The sequence below is a fragment of the Salmo trutta genome, chromosome 16 (assembly GCF_901001165.1).
Source record: "Salmo trutta chromosome 16, fSalTru1.1, whole genome shotgun sequence".
Taxonomy (NCBI): Eukaryota; Metazoa; Chordata; class Actinopteri; order Salmoniformes; family Salmonidae; genus Salmo; species Salmo trutta.
The window spans coordinates 11,471,792-11,491,379 of NC_042972.1; the positions used below are offsets into that span (position 1 = coordinate 11,471,792).

General features: G+C 44.4%; 1 protein-coding gene across 3 annotated transcripts in view; it reads left to right on the forward strand.

Annotated features, from left to right (window-relative positions):
• The window catches only part of slc12a5a (solute carrier family 12 member 5a), a 283,125-nt gene that overhangs the window by 250,102 nt on the left and 13,435 nt on the right, over positions 1-19,588 (forward strand). For all 3 annotated transcript variants that reach the window (XM_029692998.1, XM_029692999.1, XM_029693000.1), the window contains 11 exons: positions 4,150-4,397; positions 5,002-5,213; positions 6,977-7,144; positions 7,534-7,632; positions 8,677-8,734; positions 9,043-9,217; positions 10,769-10,887; positions 11,408-11,506; positions 12,085-12,204; positions 12,634-12,738; positions 13,479-13,647. In XM_029692998.1, the coding sequence (XP_029548858.1) occupies positions 4,150-4,397; positions 5,002-5,213; positions 6,977-7,144; positions 7,534-7,632; positions 8,677-8,734; positions 9,043-9,217; positions 10,769-10,887; positions 11,408-11,506; positions 12,085-12,204; positions 12,634-12,738; positions 13,479-13,647 (1,572 nt within the window). The remainder of the gene's footprint in view (positions 1-4,149; positions 4,398-5,001; positions 5,214-6,976; positions 7,145-7,533; positions 7,633-8,676; positions 8,735-9,042; positions 9,218-10,768; positions 10,888-11,407; positions 11,507-12,084; positions 12,205-12,633; positions 12,739-13,478; positions 13,648-19,588) is intronic.

Sequence of the window (19,588 nt, forward strand, 5' to 3'; positions counted from 1 at the left end):
TTCCTTGTCTTCCTCTCAATATGCATTGGAGGTCTGAGGTTTCTCCACTCAGACTATCTCCTCTCACACATTTTGACAAGGAGGCGAGGCGAGAGCACGCAACGACATCACTATCACCAAAAGCGACAACAGTGAAATACATCAAAGGCTGTGAGTGTGACAGGCTTGTGATGCTGAAAATACAGCGACCATTATACCTGTGCACTCCATGTAGGAGAGCAGACTTTTTGTAAAACACAAAGACAGAAGTCACACACATCATGATGTTAAAGAGTAAGTAGCCTGTTCACTCAGACATAATAAGCCAGTAGGTCCCAATCATTATTTTCAGAGATAGCTAGCTAACAACAGCAAGCGAGCTGCAATAAAATAAAATAAAAACAGTTCCACTCACCAAATTATGATCATTTGAAACTTAACTTCTTGTTGAAAGTTAATCTTGAAACGGGAGAAGTTAACAAATTAGCAACAACATCCTCTTTGATAACACCTGCTGCGGCTGCACACAAGCCTACAACAAAATCTAGCAAAACCGTGGGAAAACTGCTGCTCAGTTTTGCACAGTGACCTGTCAGCCTTCGAGAAGGTGGAAGTTTCCATACGTTTTTGTAAAAATGGTAGAACCCATTACAAATCAAAATGTGATTGGTTGATTCCACTGTCACTCCAGAATTCTGCCCTTAAGGTGTCTGCATACATAGGTTTGCTAGGCGAAGAAAACGTCTGAGCCTCGCATACTCCCTTAAAAGACCTTGACTTGAAAAATGAGAAAGAAACTGCAATATTACTGTTTGTCCCTTTTGAGACGCCGTATCAACAACATAGCCAGTGTACGCTTCCTCAAAATAGTCCGAATTAATCTAAGATAAATCAAGAAATCTGAAATGAATTTGTATGTTTTTGCAAAGGCGGTCTTAGTCGCCCAATTTTACATCTAACTAAGATGTTTGGTGCAGTATTTCTTGTTGAACGACAACAAACACTTCATTGAAGAATCCCTTCCATAGTTCCCCATCACCGAAGAAGGGGCATAGATTTCACCAAACTTTGACTTGCCTCAAGAAAGAAATGTGTGCACGACCAGCTGAACAAACAAAAACGTCACAGAATTTCCTCTGTGGAAAGGGTTCTACATGGACCCCTAAAGGGTTCTACCTGGAACCAAAAGGGTTCTACCAGGAACCAAAAGGCTTCTACCTGGAACCAAAATGCGTTCTTCAAAGGGTTCTCCTATGCGGACAGCTGAAGAACCCTTTTAGGTTTTAGATAGTATATTAAAGAACACTAAAGAAAAATCCTGATTGGATTACATTTTTTATTCTCAGTTGTAACCCTTTCCTTTTAACACAAACTGAAGATATTCAATCAGAATATCATTGAAAATAATAATATAATTAGAATATAATTGAAAAGATAAAGTATCATTAAAACAAATGTATTTATTTCAAAAATACAACAATTATTTTAGAAATCCTAGAAGGCCTTGAAGGATCCCCACTGACAGTTCCCCACTACAAACCATTTGTTGTGGCTTTCTGTTCCGTTTGTCTTACATTGATTGATTGGCTTGAAAGTATGGAAGAGGAAGAACACTTTATTAAAGATGTATTAGGGCGGCATGTCTGACTAGGTGTACTCTATTTAATAGCTACAGTTGAAGTCGAAGGTTTACATACACCTTAGCCAAATACATTTAAACTCAGTTTTTCAGAATTTCTGACATTTAATCCTAGTAAAAATTCCCTGTCTTAGGTCAGTTAGGATCACCACTTTATTTTAAGAATGTGAAATGTCAGAATAATAATAGAGAGAATGATTTATTTCAGCTTTTATTTCTTTCATCACATTCCCAGTGGGTCAGAAGTTTACATACACAAAATTTGTATTTGGTGGAATTGCCTTTAAATTGTTTAACTTGGGTCAAACGTTTCGGGTAGCCATCCACAAGCTTCCCACGGTAAGTTGGGTGGATTTTGGCCCGTTCTTCCTGACAGAGCTGGTGTAACTGAGTCAGGTTTGTAGGCCTCCTTGCTCGCACACACTTCTTCAGTTCTGCCCACAAATTTTCTATAGGATTGAGGTCAGGGCTTTGTGATGGCCACTCCAATACCTTGACTTTGCTGACCTTAAGCCATTTTGCCACAACTTTGGAAGTATGCTTGGGGTCATTGTCCATTTGGAAGACCCATTTGCGACCAAGCTTTAACTTCCTGACTGATGTCTTGAGATGTTGCTTCAATATATCCACATAATTGTCCTGCCTCATGATGCTATCTATTTTGTGAGGTACACCAGTTCCTCCTGCAGCAAAGCACCCCCACAACATGATGCTGCCACCCCCGTGCTTCATGGTTGGGATGGTGTTCTTTGGCTTGTAAGCCTCCCCCTTTTTTCTCCAAATATAACGATGGTCATTATGGCCAAACAGTTCTATTTTTGTTTCATCAGACCAGAGGACATTTCTCCAAAAAGTACGATCTTTGTCCCCATGTGCAGTTGCAAACCGTAGTCTGGCTTTTTTATGTCGGTTTTGGAGCAGTGGCTTCTTCCTTGCTGAGCGGCCTTTCAGGTTATGTCGATATAGGGCTCGTTTTACTGTGGATATAGATACTTTTGTACCTTTTTCCTCCAGCGTCTTCACAAGGTCCTTTGCTGTTGTTCTGGGATTGATTTGCACTTTTCGCACTAAAGTCCGTTAATCTCTAGGAGACAGAACGCGTCTCCTTCCTGAGCGGTATGACGGCTGTGTGGTCCCATGGTGTTTATACTTGCGTACTATTGTTTGTACAGATGAACGTGGTACCTTCAGGCGTTTGGAAATTGCTCCCAAGGATGAACCAGACTTGTGGAGGTCTACAATTTTTTTTCTGAAGTCTCGGCTGATTTCTTTTGATTTTCCTATGATGTCAAGCAAAGAGGCACTGAGTTTGAAAGTAGGCCTTGAAATACATCCACAGGTGCACCTCCAATTGACTCAAATGATGTCAATTAGCCTATCAGAAGCTTCTAAAGCCATGACATCATTTTCTGGAATTTTCCAAACTGTTTAAAGGCACAGTCAACTTAATGTATGCAAACTTCTGACCCACTGGAATTGTGATACAGTGAATTATAAGTGAAATAATCTGTCTGTACACAGTTGTTGGAAAAATGACTTGTGTCATGCACACAGTAGACATCTTAACCAACTTGCCAAAACTATAGTTTGTTAACAAGAAATTTGTGGAGTGGTTGAAAAATGAGTTTTAATGACTCCAACCTAAGTGTATGTAAACTTCCGACTTCAACTGTATAAACGGCATCTAAATGTGGGATACTTAGTCAGTTGTACAACTGAATGCATTCAACCGAAATGTGTCTTCCGCATTTAACCCAACCCCTCTGAATCAGATCATTATATTTATTTGACCAGGTAAATTGACTGAGAACACATTCTCATTTACAGCAACAACCTGGGGAATAGTTACAAGGATGAATGAGCCAATTGGAAGATGGGGATGATTAGGTGACCATATGAGGGCCAGATTGGGAATTTAGCCAGGACACCAGAGTTAACACCCCTACTCCTACAATAAGTTTCATGGGATCTTTAGTGACCACAGAGAGTCAGGACACCCATTTAATTAACATCCCATCCTAAGTACAGCACCCTAACACAGGGCAATGTCCCGAATCACTGCCCTGGGGCATTGGGATATTTTTTTAGACCAGAGAAAAGAGTGCTTCCTACTGGCCCTCCAACACCACTTCCTGCATCATCTGGTCTCCCGTCTAAGGACAGACCAGGAACAACCCTGCTTAGCTTCAGAGGCAAGCCAGGAGTGGGATGCAGGGTGGTATGCTGCTGGCAAATAATGATAGGGCAATTACAGGTTTTATGATTTCATTAACGGCAAAGCTATTTTTATATTTTTATATTTTTTGAGTGACCCGTGATAAGATATAATGGTGATTGATTTAGAACAGGAATCCCATGCTTGGGTTGTTCAAACCTCTATTTGAAAGGTTTTTTTTTAACGGGAGCGTCAGATTCTGTGTTTCTACAGTTGATCTAGTTCTCCCTCTCCCTCCTCCTCTCCCTCTCCCTCTCCTCCTCCCTCTTCCTCTCCCTCTCCCTCTCCCTCTCCCTCTCCCCCTCCCCCCTCACAGGTCTACATCCTCCCCCAGGCTGCCATTTTTAAGATGGAGGGTCTGGAGGGGGCCGAGGCGGAGGCGGCGATGCTTAACAACATGCGTGTGTACGGCACCATTGTGCTCAGTTTCATGGCCACGGTGGTGTTTGTGGGGGTCAAGTACGTCAACAAGTTAGCCTTGCTCTTCCTGGCCTGTGTCATCCTGTCCATTCTGGCTGTGTACGCTGGAGTCATCAAGACGGCCATCGAGCCACCTGACTTTCCGTAAGGAACCCTACTGTTTAATTAGCCTGGTTCCAAGTCTGTTTGTGCTGTCTTTTCCAACTCCTACAGTCATTGTCACATGAGAATGACCATAGGAGTTGGATAGAAAGCACAGACAGATCTGGGACGAGGCTACTCTTCAATATTGAGGCTGATCCAAACTTGAAGAATATAGGTGTGATGTGAATTATGTTTCATGTAAATCATTTATTGATCGATTTTTGCCAGATATGTGGGATTTGGGGTTTGAGATTGTAAATGGCAGATACATTCATGCCATGCTAGAAATGTACACATTAAAACACATGTTCACCCTTTTTAAGATGATTTGAAGGACAGTATATTGAAAATAGAAATGATATTCACAGCACTTAAGCAGATGGGTTAAATAGAACATATTCATCTTGTGTGACATGTTCAGTAGGGAGGAGTCTACTGTTCAATATGGGGACTGATTCCCACAGGCTTGTGCTATCTCTCAAAGCCAATGCCTAGGCTTCGGCTCAGGTGGCTAACTCAGTCTAAAGTCGCTTTCAAGAGTTGGACGGGCTTCGAATCCCGGTCGGTCCCACTGACACACTAACACATCTCCCCTGCTGTGCAGAGTGTGTCTGCTGGGTAATCGCCCGCTGATCTCCAAAGGGTTCGACGTGTGCGCCAAAACATTGGAGAGTGGCAACGGCACGGTCACCACCAAGCTGTGGAACGTCTTCTGCGACTCGCCCTTCCTCAACGCCACCTGTGACGAGTACTTTGTCAACAACAACGTGTCCTTCATCCAGGGCATCCCTGGAGTCATGAGCGGCATCCTCAAAGGTGAACAAACACAAGCTATTGGTCCTCTGTGGCTCAGTTGGTATAGCTTGCAACACCAGGCACGTGGGCTTGATTCCCGCTGTGGTCACCCATACGTAAAATGTTTGCAAGCATGACTGAAGGTCGGTTTGAATAAAATAGTTTGCTAAAATGCTAATGTTATGTTACTATTTACTTTTTCTTTCTAAACAGTTTCACCTACAGCACAATTGTTCTGGTCCCCCTAGACTCAGGTCACTGTATCTACAGTACAAATAACATGTATTGATCTGGTCCCCTAGACTCAGGTCACTGTATCTACAGTACAAATAACATGTATTGATCTGGTCCCCTAGACTCAGGTCACTGTATCTACAGTACAAATAACATGTATTGATCTGGTCCCCTAGACTCAGGTCACTGTATCTACAGTACAAATAACATGTATTATTCTGGTCCCCCTAGACTCAGGTCACTGTATCTACAGTACAAACAACATGTATTGATCTGGTCCCCCTAGACTCAGGTCACTGTATCTACAGTACAAATAACATGTATTGATGTGGTCCCCCTAGACTCAGGTCACTGTATCTACAGTACAAATAACATGTATTGATCTGGTCCCCCTAGACTCAGGTCACTGTATCTACAGTACAAATAACATGTATTGATCTGGTCCCCCTAGACTCAGGTCACTGTATCTACAGTACAAATAACATGTATTGATCTGGTCCCCCTAGACTCAGGTCACTGTATCTACAGTACAAATAACATGTATTGATCTGGTCCCCCTAGACTCGGGTCACTGTATCTACAGTACAAATAACATGTATTGATCTGGTCCCCCTAGACTCGGGTCACTGTATCTACAGTACAAATAACATGTATTGATCTGGTCCCCCTAGACTCAGGTCACTGTATCTACAGTACAAATAACATGTATTGATCTGGTCCCCCTAGACTCAGGTCACTGTATCTGCAGTACAAATAACATGTATTGATCTGGTCCCCCTAGACTCAGGTCACTGTATCTACAGTACAAATAACATGTATTGATCTGGTCCCCTAGACTCAGGTCACTGTATCTACAGTACAAATAACATGTATTGATCTGGTCCCCCTAGACTCAGGTCACTGTATCTACAGTACAAATAACATGTATTGATCTGGTCCCCTAGACTCAGGTCACTGTATCTACAGTACAAATAACATGTATTGATCTGGTCCCCCTAGACTCAGGTCACTGTATCTACAGTACAAATAACATGTATTGATCTGGTCCCCCTAGACTCAGGTCACTGTATCTACAGTACAAATAACATGTATTGATCTGGTCCCCCTAGACTCAGGTCACTGTATCTACAGTACAAATAACATGTATTGATCTGGTCCCCCTAGACTCAGGTCACTGTATCTACAGTACAAATAACATGTTTTGATCTGGTCCCCCTAGACTCAGGTCACTGTATCTACAGTACAAATAACATGTATTGATGTGGTCCCCCTAGACTCAGGTCACTGTATATACAGTACACATGCTTACACACACTTGCGGGAAACATACAATTTGGAATTACTTGGAATTTCTGTTAGCCCTCTTGGATCTCTAAGATCTTGTGCTCCTGGGAACTTAAGGTCAAGCGATTTTAAATGATATTGATGTATCTAATCTCTCTCTCCTCATCTCCCTTACCTTCCCCTCTCTCTCCCTCTCCTCCCTCATTCCCTGTTTCCTTCTCCCTCCCCCTCTCTTTTTTCCTCTCCCCCCACCCCATCACACACAGAGAACCTATTTGGGAATTACCTGGAGAAGGGGGATCTGGTGGCTAAGAAGGGGATTGCGACTGTGGAGGGCCCTGATGACACTCTGACCAACTCCAACCGTTACGTCCTGGCCGACATCACCAGCTTCTTCACCCTGCTGGTCGGAATCTACTTCCCCTCCGTCACAGGTCAGCTGACAGGAAGTGGATGATGCAAAGAGGAAGAGACAGAGGGTTGACTCTCAAAAGTAATTTCCCTCGATTCCTCGTATCTCAAAGGGTGAATTCACCAAAGGTGAATCTTGAGAAGGAGAGAGGACACAAGCAATCAAGGGAAAATACTTTTGAGATTCAGCCTTTGTTTTGTTTTTCTATCTAGGGGGGGTATGGGAGATGTACATCAATTCATTGGAAGATTGAAAGGATAAAGTAAAAGATTCATCTGATGTGAGAATTTCTTCAACAGAAAAAAGCAGCTGTTTGTTATTAGAAGGATAATGTTGTTGTGTTGTTCAGTTGTAGTAATTTGACAAAATGAGAGTTCCTTCTACAGCGACCTCTCTACTTGTGTGTCACAGGGATCATGGCCGGATCAAACCGCTCAGGGGATCTACGCGACGCTCAGAAGTCCATCCCCATCGGCACTATCATGGCCATCACCACTACCTCAATAGTGTGTATCCTTTTTTTATTTAACTAGCCTCATACTGGTCCACTTCTGAAGTCAGTGGGCTAGTGCACGCTACTTATAGCTGTGGATCACATGTTATCTGTCAATAGTAAAATACCTCTATTTTATATGAAAACTTTTGGTATTTTACTTGCCAACATAAATACATACAATTTAGGTTGAATTGAGCCTATGGCCTCAAGCTTCTTACTGTATGTTACGAATGATATCCATGTTGCTCGTCATCTCAAGTTGTCGTAGGAATGAGCGGACCAAAGTGCAGCGTGTGTGTCGTTCCACATTTTATTTATACTGTGAAACTATGCAATACATAAATAAACTGAATGACAAAACAACAACAAACCGTGACGCAGAGGTGAAACATACACAACTCAAAATGAATCTCCCACAAACCCAGGTGGGACAAACACCAACTAAAATATGACCTCCAATTAGAGACAACGATGACCAGTTGCCTCTAATTGGAGATCATCTCAAACAAAGCCCAACATAGAAATACAAAAACTAGAACAACCCAACATAGAAATACAAAACTAGAACATAACAACATAGACAAAACTAAACTAGAAAACCCCCTGTCACGCCCTGACCTACTCTACCATAGAAAATAACAGCTTACCATGGTCAGGACGTGACACAAGTGACCATTACAGGACAAAGCAATCAATCATGTATAAAAATACATCAGACATAACCCAACAATAACCGCACTGTCGAACCCTTATTATCTCAGTGATGCAGCACTGTAAACTCAGTGTGCAGATATAAAACAGATATGTGAGAATATATCCCTATGTGCTAGATATGGTTGTCTGTCTGTCTGTCTGTCTGTCTGTCTGTCTGTCTGTCTGTCTGTCTGTCTGTCTGTCTGTCTGTCTGTCTGTCTGTCTGTCTGTCTGTCTGTCTGTCTGTCTGTCTGTCTGTCTGTCTGTCTGTCTGTCTGTCTGTCTGTCTGTCTGTCTGTCTGTCTGTCTGTCTGTCTGTCTGTCTGTCTGTCTGTCTGTCTGTATTCCTTAATGTGACCTTATAGACATGTCAGCTGTGGTCCTGTTCGGTGCCTGCATCGAGGGAGTGGTCCTTAGAGACAAGTAAGTTATGGATAAGAAGTTCACATTTCTGAAAAATTGTTTCAATATTTCTCAGTCAACTTTTTCCAGTGCTGAGGTACTTCGGTGAGGGAGGCCATACCTGGGCCGTATATAACTGAAAAAGTTTTTTAACATTTTGCAACGGAAAACGAAAATGATCACTTTTAATTGCAATAGTAGACCAGGTAGTCCCTCCATGTTTCAGTCAGTTTTCTTCCATTTGGTGTGTAATGAATAGGATCCTGGTAATTGGCTCCTCTACCTTTCTCCATTTCTGATTGGCTGGATGTCATGTCCATCTCCCTCAGGTTTGGGGAGGGCGTCAACGGCAACCTGGTCATTGGCACCTTGGCCTGGCCGTCACCGTGGGTTATTGTCATTGGCTCCTTCTTCTCCACCTGTGGGGCGGGGCTTCAGAGCTTGACGGGTGCTCCGCGTCTCATGCAGGCCATCTCCAGGGACGGTGTCGTGCCCATCCTACGGGTCAGTCTGTCATTGTCAACATTCTAGCATTTAACACTGATCTGGGACCATTAGTTATGATAACTCTGTCAACATTCTAGCATTTAACACTGATCTGGGACCATTAGTTATGTTGGTTTGTCAACACATCTCATATCAGTCTCAGGTGACATTGATCACTACCATTTTTGGTGTCTGTGCACGCTAATGTTAATGTTCAGGTCTCGTGTGTGGTTCACCAAAACACCTCAGTAGTATCCACATTCAACCTGCCTTGAAATAATGGAGGAACTACTGTTAATTCTATCTCTATTCCATCTAACATCTCTGTGTGGGATATGTCCTCCCAGGTATCTCTATTCCACCTAACATCTCTGTGTGGGATGTGACCTCCCAGGTATCTCTCTTCCACCTAACATCTCTGTGTGGGATGTGTCCTCCCAGGTATCTCTATTCCATCTAACATCTCTGTGTGGGATGTGACCTCCCAGGTATCTCTATTCCACCTAACATCTCTGTGTGGGATGTGACCTCCCAGGTATCTCTATTCCACCTAACATCTCTGTGTGGGATGTGACCTCCCAGGTATCTCTATTCCATCTAACATCTCTGTGTGGGATGTGACCTCCCAGGTATCTCTATTCCACCTAACATCTCTGTGTGGGATGTGACCTCCCAGGTATCTCTATTCCACCTAACATCTCTGTGTGGGATGTGTCCTCCCAGGTATCTCTATTCCACCTAACATCTCTGTGTGGGATGTGTCCTCCCAGGTATCTCTATTCCATCTAACATCTCTGTGTGGGATGTGTCCTCCCAGGTATCTCTATTCCACCTAACATCTCTGTGTGGGATGTGACCTCCCAGGTATCTCTATTCCATCTAACATCTCTGTGTGGGATGTGACCTCCCAGGTATCTCTATTCCACCTAACATCTCTGTGTGGGATGTGACCTCCCAGGTATCTCTATTCCACCTAACATCTCTGTGTGGGATGTGACCTCCCAGGTATCTCTATTCCATCTAACATCTCTGTGTGGGATGTGACCTCCCAGGTATCTCTATTCCACCTAACATCTCTGTGTGGGATGTGACCTCCCAGGTATCTCTATTCCACCTAACATCTCTGTGTGGGATGTGTCCTCCCAGGTATCTCTATTCCACCTAACATCTCTGTGTGGGATGTGTCCTCCCAGGTATCTCTATTCCATCTAACATCTCTGTGTGGGATGTGTCCTCCCAGGTATCTCTATTCCATCTAACATCTCTGTGTGGGATGTGTCCTCCCAGGTATCTCTATTCCACCTAACATCTCTGTGTGGGATGTGTCTTCCCAGGTATCTCTATTCCATCTAACATCTCTGTGTGGGATGTGTCCTCCCAGGTATCTCTATTCCATCTAACATCTCTGTGTGGGATGTGTCCTCCCAGGTATCTCTATTCCACCTAACATCTCTGTGAGGGATGTGACCTCCCAGGTATCTCTATTCCACCTAACATCTCTGTGTGGGATGTGACCTCCCAGGTATCTCTATTCCACCTAACATCTCTGTGTGGGATGTGACCTCCCAGGTGTTTGGCCATGGCAAAGCCAACGGAGAGCCCACCTGGGCCTTGCTACTGACAGCGGGTATCTGTGAGATTGGAATCCTCATTGCCTCCCTGGACGCAGTGGCCCCCATCCTCTCCATGTGAGTGTCTTATGAGCCAGACCAGGAGTTGTTCCTCACCTCTTCCCAACTCTGGGTCCTAGTTAGAGAATATAACTATTTGGACAGTTAAAACTCTGGGTCCTAGTATTTACAGCCTATAATTAGGGCCCAGAGTTTTCCTGATGAAATCACATGACCAGGTCCAACTCTTGGCCCTATTCATGAGTGCTGGGATGCACTCATCCTGTACTAATATGGATTGTCCTAATATGGACACTGTAAATATGACATTATCTATCTGCAATATTAAAGCTCCCTAAAAATAGAGACATCTGACAATGGACAATTACTTCTCAGCACTTGAAGTTAAACATATTCTTAACACAATGAAATGATTTACTAGTATTAATATCTTAGAATTGTTTTTATTTGGTTATAAGCAACTTATAAGCAAGTAATGTGTCCAAATAAAGACAAAATGTATGTTTTATTTGTTAGGCACTTTGTTGTCTCTCTTCCACCTTTTGCAATGTCTGAAGGCGTTGTTTCTGTTGTGTAGGTTCTTTTTGATGTGCTATATGTTTGTGAACCTGGCCTGTGCCTTGCAAACCCTCCTGAGGACGCCTAACTGGAGGCCGCGTTTCAAGTTCTATCACTGGTGAGACTCACAACAACCCGTACAATGAACGCATCCTGAGAGATGATACAAAGGCCTTGAATGTGTCTGTGTGTTTTTATTCTGTTTAATGTACAGTAGATGTTGTATGTACAGTATATTATAGTTCTGCCTGCATGTGTCTGTCTCTCTGTCTCCTCCTCTCTCTGTCTCTAATGTCTCCTCCTCTCTCTGTCTCTAAGGTCTCCTCCTCTCTCTGTCTCTAATGTCTACTCCTCTCTCTGTCTCTAAGGTCTCCTCCTCTCTCTGTCTCTAAGGTCTCCTCCTCTCTCTGTCTCTAATGTCTCCTCCTCTCTCTGTCTCTAATGTCTCCTCCTCTCTCTGTCTCTAAGGTCTCCTCCTCTCTCTGTCTCTAAGGTCTCCTCCTCTCTCTGTCTCTAAGGTCTCCTCCTCTCTCTGTCTCTAAGGTCTCCTCCTCTCTCTGTCTCTAATGTCTCCTCCTCTCTCTGTCTCTAAGGTCTCCTCCTCTCTCTGTCTCTAAGGTCTCCTCCTCTCTCTGTCTCTAATGTCTACTCCTCTCTCTGTCTCTAATGTCTACTCCTCTCTCTGTCTCTCTGCAGGGCCTTGTCCTTCCTGGGTATGAGTCTGTGTCTTTCACTCATGTTCATCTGTTCCTGGTTCTACGCCATTGTCGCCATGGTGATCGCTGGCAGTATCTACAAGTATATTGAGTTCCGCGGGTGAGTGAAGAGCTGCCTGTGTTCTATCAGCCATCATTCAGTCGGTCCCGTTACGGGGGAAATGTATGGTTTGAATGGTTCAGTGTCATGGCTTGATAGGAAAGCTTGGTTGAAAACAGAGTATAAATTCTGTCTGTGGTACAATATGCATTAACGTGTTTCAAGGGACTTTTGTTCATTGAACGTCGACTGCGAGTCAACGATGCCTCCCGGGCGGATGTTTTAAGTGATTTGAAATAGCCTACCTGTCTGTGAAAATAAGAGTGACATTTAGATGTGTTAGAAGCCTGTGTATTTGACTGAATAACAATGTTATAACGTTGGCATTAATTTGTCATAGACATGTAATAACACAGTTATAGATCATGTAATAATAACTTACTATGTATGATTGAATGATATAACCTCATGTGTCTGATTGTGTGGCAGGGCGGAGAAAGAGTGGGGTGATGGGATACGAGGCATTTCTCTCAGCGCCGCCCGATACGCTCTGATGAGACTGGAGGAGGGGCCGCCGCACACCAAGAACTGGAGGTGAGATTCTCACACACACACACACACACACGTGTATCAGCTACATAAGTAACATGAAAATAAACAACAAGTCTGTGCATGTTGAGCGTTCCGTTTCATTCATCTCTAGTTTCAAGCTGCTTGCAGCATTAACAGACAATAATTGTTTTTCAGACATACTTGTGATATCCTCAGTGCACACTTCCTTGCTCTCTCTCTCTCTCTCTCTCTCTCTCTCTCTCTCTCTCTCTCTCTCTCTCTCTCTCTCTCTCTCTCTCTCTCTCTCTCTCTCTCTCTCTCTCTCTCTCTCTCTCTCTCTCTCTCTCTCTCTCTCTCTCTCTCTCTCTCTCTCTCTCTCTCTCTCTCTCTCTCTCTCTCTCTCTCTCTCTCTCTCTCTCTCTCTCTCTCTCTCTCTCTCTCTCTCTCTCTCTCTCTCTCTCTCTCTCTCTCTCTCTCTCTCTCTCTCTCTCTCTCTCTCTCTCTCTCTCTCTCTCTCTCTCCCCATTTCACTTATTTTCTATCTTTCTCACCTCTACGATACCTTCTTTCTTTCTCTCTGTCACCTTGCTCTATCTCTCTCTGTTTTTCATCTCTGTGCTGCACTTTTTTTTTTAATTAATTCAAAATGTTTTACTGGCATGACAGAAGTGTGTGTATATATATATATATATATATTTGTACATTGCCAAAGCAACACGATCAAACCCTTATTCCTTCCTTCCCTCTTTCCTTTCCTTGTGTCCCTCCTCCTCTCCCTCCAGACCTCAGCTGTTGGTGTTGGTCAGTACAGACGTGGAGCAGAATGTGGAGCAGCCTCGTCTGCTCTCGCTGACCAACCAGCTGAAAGCGGGCAAAGGGCTGACCATCGTGGGCACCGCCTTGGCGGGCACCTATCTGGAGAACCATCCCCAGGCCCAGCGGGCAGAGCAGGTTAGATACCAGGCAGATCCCATGGCATCCCACTGCATATGTCATGGAAATTCTAATAAAAAATCCCACTGCAATAAGATTTGCAAATCTGGAGCTGGTTAACAATCCACTTAACAGTGCAGCGTTAAGAGCCCAACAAGGAAAATATAACCTCTGTCTACGTGGCAGTTTAGCAGGTGTGTGAGATCATGGTGGGAACATAGCAAACAAACAGCAGTTTTGTTACTCCTTTCTGCTGATAGAATTGTTGCTGCTGCTCAAACTAGCCTCTGTTCTCTTCATATCTCCACACAGCTGTGTCCTTGAAAGGGAAAGAACAGGATGGATCAAAAACTGTGGAGAGTCTCAGAGGCTCTTTTGTCTATGGCCGTGTGACCAAGTTACTCAGAAACAAGAGATGGAAAACAATGGCTTCTTCTTACATGAGAGAAACAGACAGTGGAAATGTACAGGTTTAAGGCTTATACAGTGCATGTGTATAAAAGAGTTTGTCATTTTGCCACCATACATATCACACAAACAGCACTAATCTTCGATCACTGTTCCAGTATCCACTCTAGCACTTAGAATTAGGCCGTACCTACAGTCAGTGTCCATTTCACCTTTATCTCAGCCTTCACCTGCTGGGAAAGTTGTTGTCATCAAGGCAATTTTTTTCTAAAACTAAGGGTGTATCGGTACGTGAATTCGTATTGGACCGTTCGCTACAGGGTCCACAGTGCACGGTTCGGTATGCACTGCGAACCGAACAATACATTAATCATATATTATAGCTAGGAATATATATATATATATTTCATTGTAAAAAATATTATTGCATAAACCGATGGCGTATAAATTAACGTGGGAAAAATATCCACATACTAATAAAGTTGTCTTTAAAAAATAAAATGTCTCGTAGCTGTATGCAGCTCCGCTCATGAGTTATTTCACTCTAGCGAGAACAGAGCTGAGAGACCGTGGTAGCAGCAATTAGCTTATGAAGGAATTAGCAGTTAGCTAAATGCTAAGGAGCAACATGGCAAGCATTGGCGAGCCAGAACTAGAAGACGCCCAAAGATCATTCAGGTCTGCCGTCTGGGAATATTTCGGTTTCCCTGTAAACTATAACTGGGATTGCCAACGAGTGGTGGATATAACTTCTCCAACATGTAGGGCTCTGTTCATTGCTGATAGCCTGTTAGAGTGGTGGATATAACTTCTCCAACATGTAGGGCTCTGTTCATTGCTGATAGCCTGTTAGAGTGGTGGATATAACTTCTCCAACATGTAGGGCTCTGTTCATTGCTGATAGCCTGTTAGAGTGGTGGATATAACTTCTCCAACATGTAGGGCTCTGTTCATTGCTGATAGCCTGTTAGAGTGGTGGATATAACTTCTCCAACATGTAGGGCTCTGTTCATTGCTGATAGCCTGTTAGAGTGGTGGATATAACTTCTCCAACATGTAGGGCTCTGTTCATTGCTGATAGCCTGTTAGAGTGGTGGATATAACTTCTCCAACATGTAGGGCTCTGTTCATTGCTGATAGCCTGTTAGAGTGGTGGATATAACTTCTCCAACATGTAGGGCTCTGTTCATTGCTGATAGCCTGTTAGACATTTACATTTACATTTTAGTCATTTAGCAGACGCTCTTATCCAGAGCGACTTACAGTAGTGAATGCATACATTTCATACAATTTCATACATTTCATTAAAAAAAAAATTCTTCAGTGCTGGCCCCCCGTGGGAATCAAACCCACAACCCTGGCGTTGCAAACACCATGCTCTACCAACTGAGCTACAGGGAAGGCTAGAGTGGTGGATATAACTTCTCCAACATGTAGGGCTCTGTTCATTGCTGATAGCCTAATCGTGTGGCAATACGAGTAACATGACTACTCATTTGCGCCGACATCACCCCAAAGTGCCAATCGGTGGGACTAGGCGAAAAAAATGAAACGGCAACCACTTCTCCCCACGGCCTTCAGGCAACAATATGCGGCTGATAGCGATGGCAAAATTCCTAGCGGCAGATATGAGACCCTTCTCTGTGGTAGAGAATGCGGGCTTCAGAAACATGTTTAAAGTGGTCGAGCTATTCACTATTCCTTCCCGTACACATTTTGCCCAGACATTATTACCTGCCTTAAACAAAAAAACTAAAGAACTACTTGAGCGCGAGTTGTCAGAAACGCGGTGTGTTGCTCCTAACAACAGACAGTTGGACATCTAGAGCTTCATAGAGCTACCTTACTGTAACGGCTCATTTCATTACGGCAGAGTGGGAGATAAAAAGCCATGTCCTTCAAACACGTCCCCTGCAGAGTAGTCACACCAGTGTAAACCTGGGGGAAGGTTTATATCCACCACTCTAACAGGCTATCAGCAATGAACAGAGACCTACATGTTGGAGATGTTAGGGATGTAGTTGCCATGTGGAAGTTGGAGAGGGATAATGTAACGATTCCTGTGACCACTGACAACACTAGAAATATTGTAAATGCAGTTGCTCTAGCTGGATTGGGGCCACAGATAGGATGCTTCGCTCACGTTGTTAATCTAACATCTCAAAAAGCAAGGTCAGCGAATTCAATCTCTCGCCTCCTAGCAAAGATCAGGAAGCTGGTATCCTTCTTTCATAAAAGCACAACTGCTGCACATGTTTTCAAGACAAAACAGGAGATGCCGGAGCTGCCAAACCACAAACTAATCCAAGATGTCGCTACTAGATGGAATTCAAGCCATGACATGGTTGAGAGATACCTTGAACAGAAAGCTGCGGTGTATTCTACACTGACTGATCAAGCTGTGAGGAAGAATGTCAAAGATATTGTGACTATGTCTGAAAATGACATAAGACTTGCAGAGGAAGTTATCAAAGTGTGAAAACCTCTCAAAACAGTCACAACACTGATATGCACTGAGAATATTCCATCAGTTTCCATAGTCCTGCCAATGAAAACAATGATCCTGAAATCAATGGTGGCATCTGATGAAGCACCTGCAGTAAGGGAGTGTAGACTGCTATCAGAGTTAACCTGGAGCCTAGATAAGCTGACCCTGGTGTCCAAGACTTCTTACACAAGAGCACCGCTTTGGACTCCCAGTTCAAGTCCCTGCTGCATCTGGATGCTGCTGCTCGTCTGAGAGTCTACAATGAACTCACAACAGGTATTGTATTTATTTTGTTAATGTGACATTTATTATTTTATTAATTAGTGATTTAACAATTAATTATGAGGTAATAATTGTAATTATCATAATAGTGTCTGATATATATTTCCAACAACAAATCCTATTTTTGAAGCCACTTCAGAGATAGTAATTTATCTAATTCAATTGTGCAGGGTCAAGCCCTCTCCAGAGACGGCAGACAGGGGTTCTCCTCCAGAAAAGAAGTCTGCCATGGCTGAGCTTTTGGGGAGTTGTTCACGACCCAGGAGCAGGGAGCCAAGTCAAAGGTCAAGGTCATGGAGGAGGAGGTGACTTCATACAGGGAAGTGGACTGTATTCCCCTGGATGCTGATCCAAAGAGTTAATATACCCTCATGTTGCCATGTTAGCAAGGCGCTACCTGGCTGTGCTTGGGACCTCTGTCCCTAGCGAGAGGGTATTCTCCACAGCAGCTGACATTGTCACAGCAAGCCGATCTGTGCTCACTGCAGATCATGTGGATAGACTAATCTTCTTAAAGAAAAACTTGAAAATCTGATAAAAATGTTTTTATTTGTAATTTTTGTTCAAGTAACCAGTCTCAGGTGGTCCTATTTTGTTTAAGGCGCTGCTATGTGACTTAATGTTGATATATGCTGCTGGACTACACACTCTTGTTGAAGTTCTGTTTTAAATGACTATTTTATTTCATGTTATAAGGCAGGCACTGCTGTTTTTTTTGTCCCTTTGTTTTCATATGTTCCTGGGAATTGAAGCTACCCATGTTTACTATTATAATAAATGGAAAATCTAAATACAAAAGTACGTATTTCTCAGGTATTCATTTTGTTGATGTATCGAACCCGTACCGAACCGTGACACCACTGCACCGTATCGTACCGAACCGTGACACCACTGCACCGTATCGTACCGAACCGTGACACCACTGTACCGTATCGTACCGAACCGTGACACCACTATACCGTATCGTACCGAACCGTGACACCACTGCACCGTATCGTACCGAACCGTGACACCACTATACCGTATCGTACCGAACCGTGACACCACTGCACCGTATCGTACCGAACCGTGACACCACTGTACCGTATCGTACCGAACCATGACACCACTGTATCGTACTGAACCGTGACACCACTATACCGTATCGTACCGAACCGTGACACCACTGCACCGTATCGTACCGAACCGTGACACCACTGTACTGTATCGTATCGTACCGAACCGTGACACCACTATACCGTATCGTACCGAACCGTGACACCACTGCACCGTATCGTACCGAACCGTGACACCACTGTACCGTACCGTATCGTACCGAACCGTGACACCACTGCACCGTATCGTACCGAACCGTGACACCACTGCACCGTATCGTACCGAACCGTGACACCACTGTACCATACCGTACCGAACCGTGACACCACTATACCGTATCATACCGAACCGTGACACCACTATACCGTATCGTACCAAACCGTGACACCACTGTACCGTACCGTATCGTACCGAACCGTGACACCACTGCACCGTACCGTTTCGAACCGAACCGTGACACCACTATACCGTATCGTACCGAACCGTGACACCACTATACCGTATCGTACCGAACCGTGACACCACTGTACCGTACCGTATCGTACCGAACCGTGACACCACTGCACCGTATCGTACCGAACCGTGACACCACTGTACCGTATCGTATCGTACCGAACCGTGACACCACTATACCGTATCGTACCGAACCGTGACACCACTGCACCGTATCGTACCGAACCGTGACACCACTGCACCGTATCGTACCGAACCGTGACACCACTGCACCGTATCGTACCGAACCGTGACACCACTGTACCGTATCGTACCGAACCGTGACACCACTATACCGTATCGTACCGAACCGTGACACCACTGCACCGTATCGTACCGAACCGTGACACCACTATACCGTATCATACCGAACCGTGACACCACTGCACCGTATCGTACCGAACCGTGACACCACTGTACCGTATCGTACCGAACCGTGACACCACTGTATCATACTGAACCGTGACACCACTATACCGTATCGTACCGAACCGTGACACCACTGCACCATATCGTACCGAACCGTGACACCACTGTACCGTATCGTACCGAACCGTGACACCACTATACCGTATCGTACTGAACCGTGACACCACTGCACCGTATCGTACCGAACCGTGACACCACTGTACCGTACCGAACCGTGACACCACTGTACCGTACCGTACCGAACCGTGACACCACTGTACCGAACCGAACCGTGACACCACTGTACCATACCGTACCGAACCGAACCGTGACACCACTATACCGTATCGTACCAAACCGTGACACCACTATACCGTATCGTACCAAACCGTGACACCACTGTACCGTACCGTATCGTACCGAACCGTGACACCACTGCACCGTTTCGTACCGAACCGTGACACCACTGTACCGTATCGTACCGAACCGTGATACCACTATACCGTATCGTACTGAACCGTGACACCACTGCACCGTATCGTACCGAACCGTGACACCACTGTACCGTACCGTACCGAACCGTGACACCACTGTACCGTACCGTACCGAACCGTGACACCACTGTACCGAACCGAACCGTGACACCACTGTACCATACCGTACCGAACCGAACCGTGACACCACTATACCGTATCGTACCAAACCGTGACACCACTATACCGTATCGTACCAAACCGTGACACCACTGTACCGTACCGTATCGTACCGAACCGTGACACCACTGCA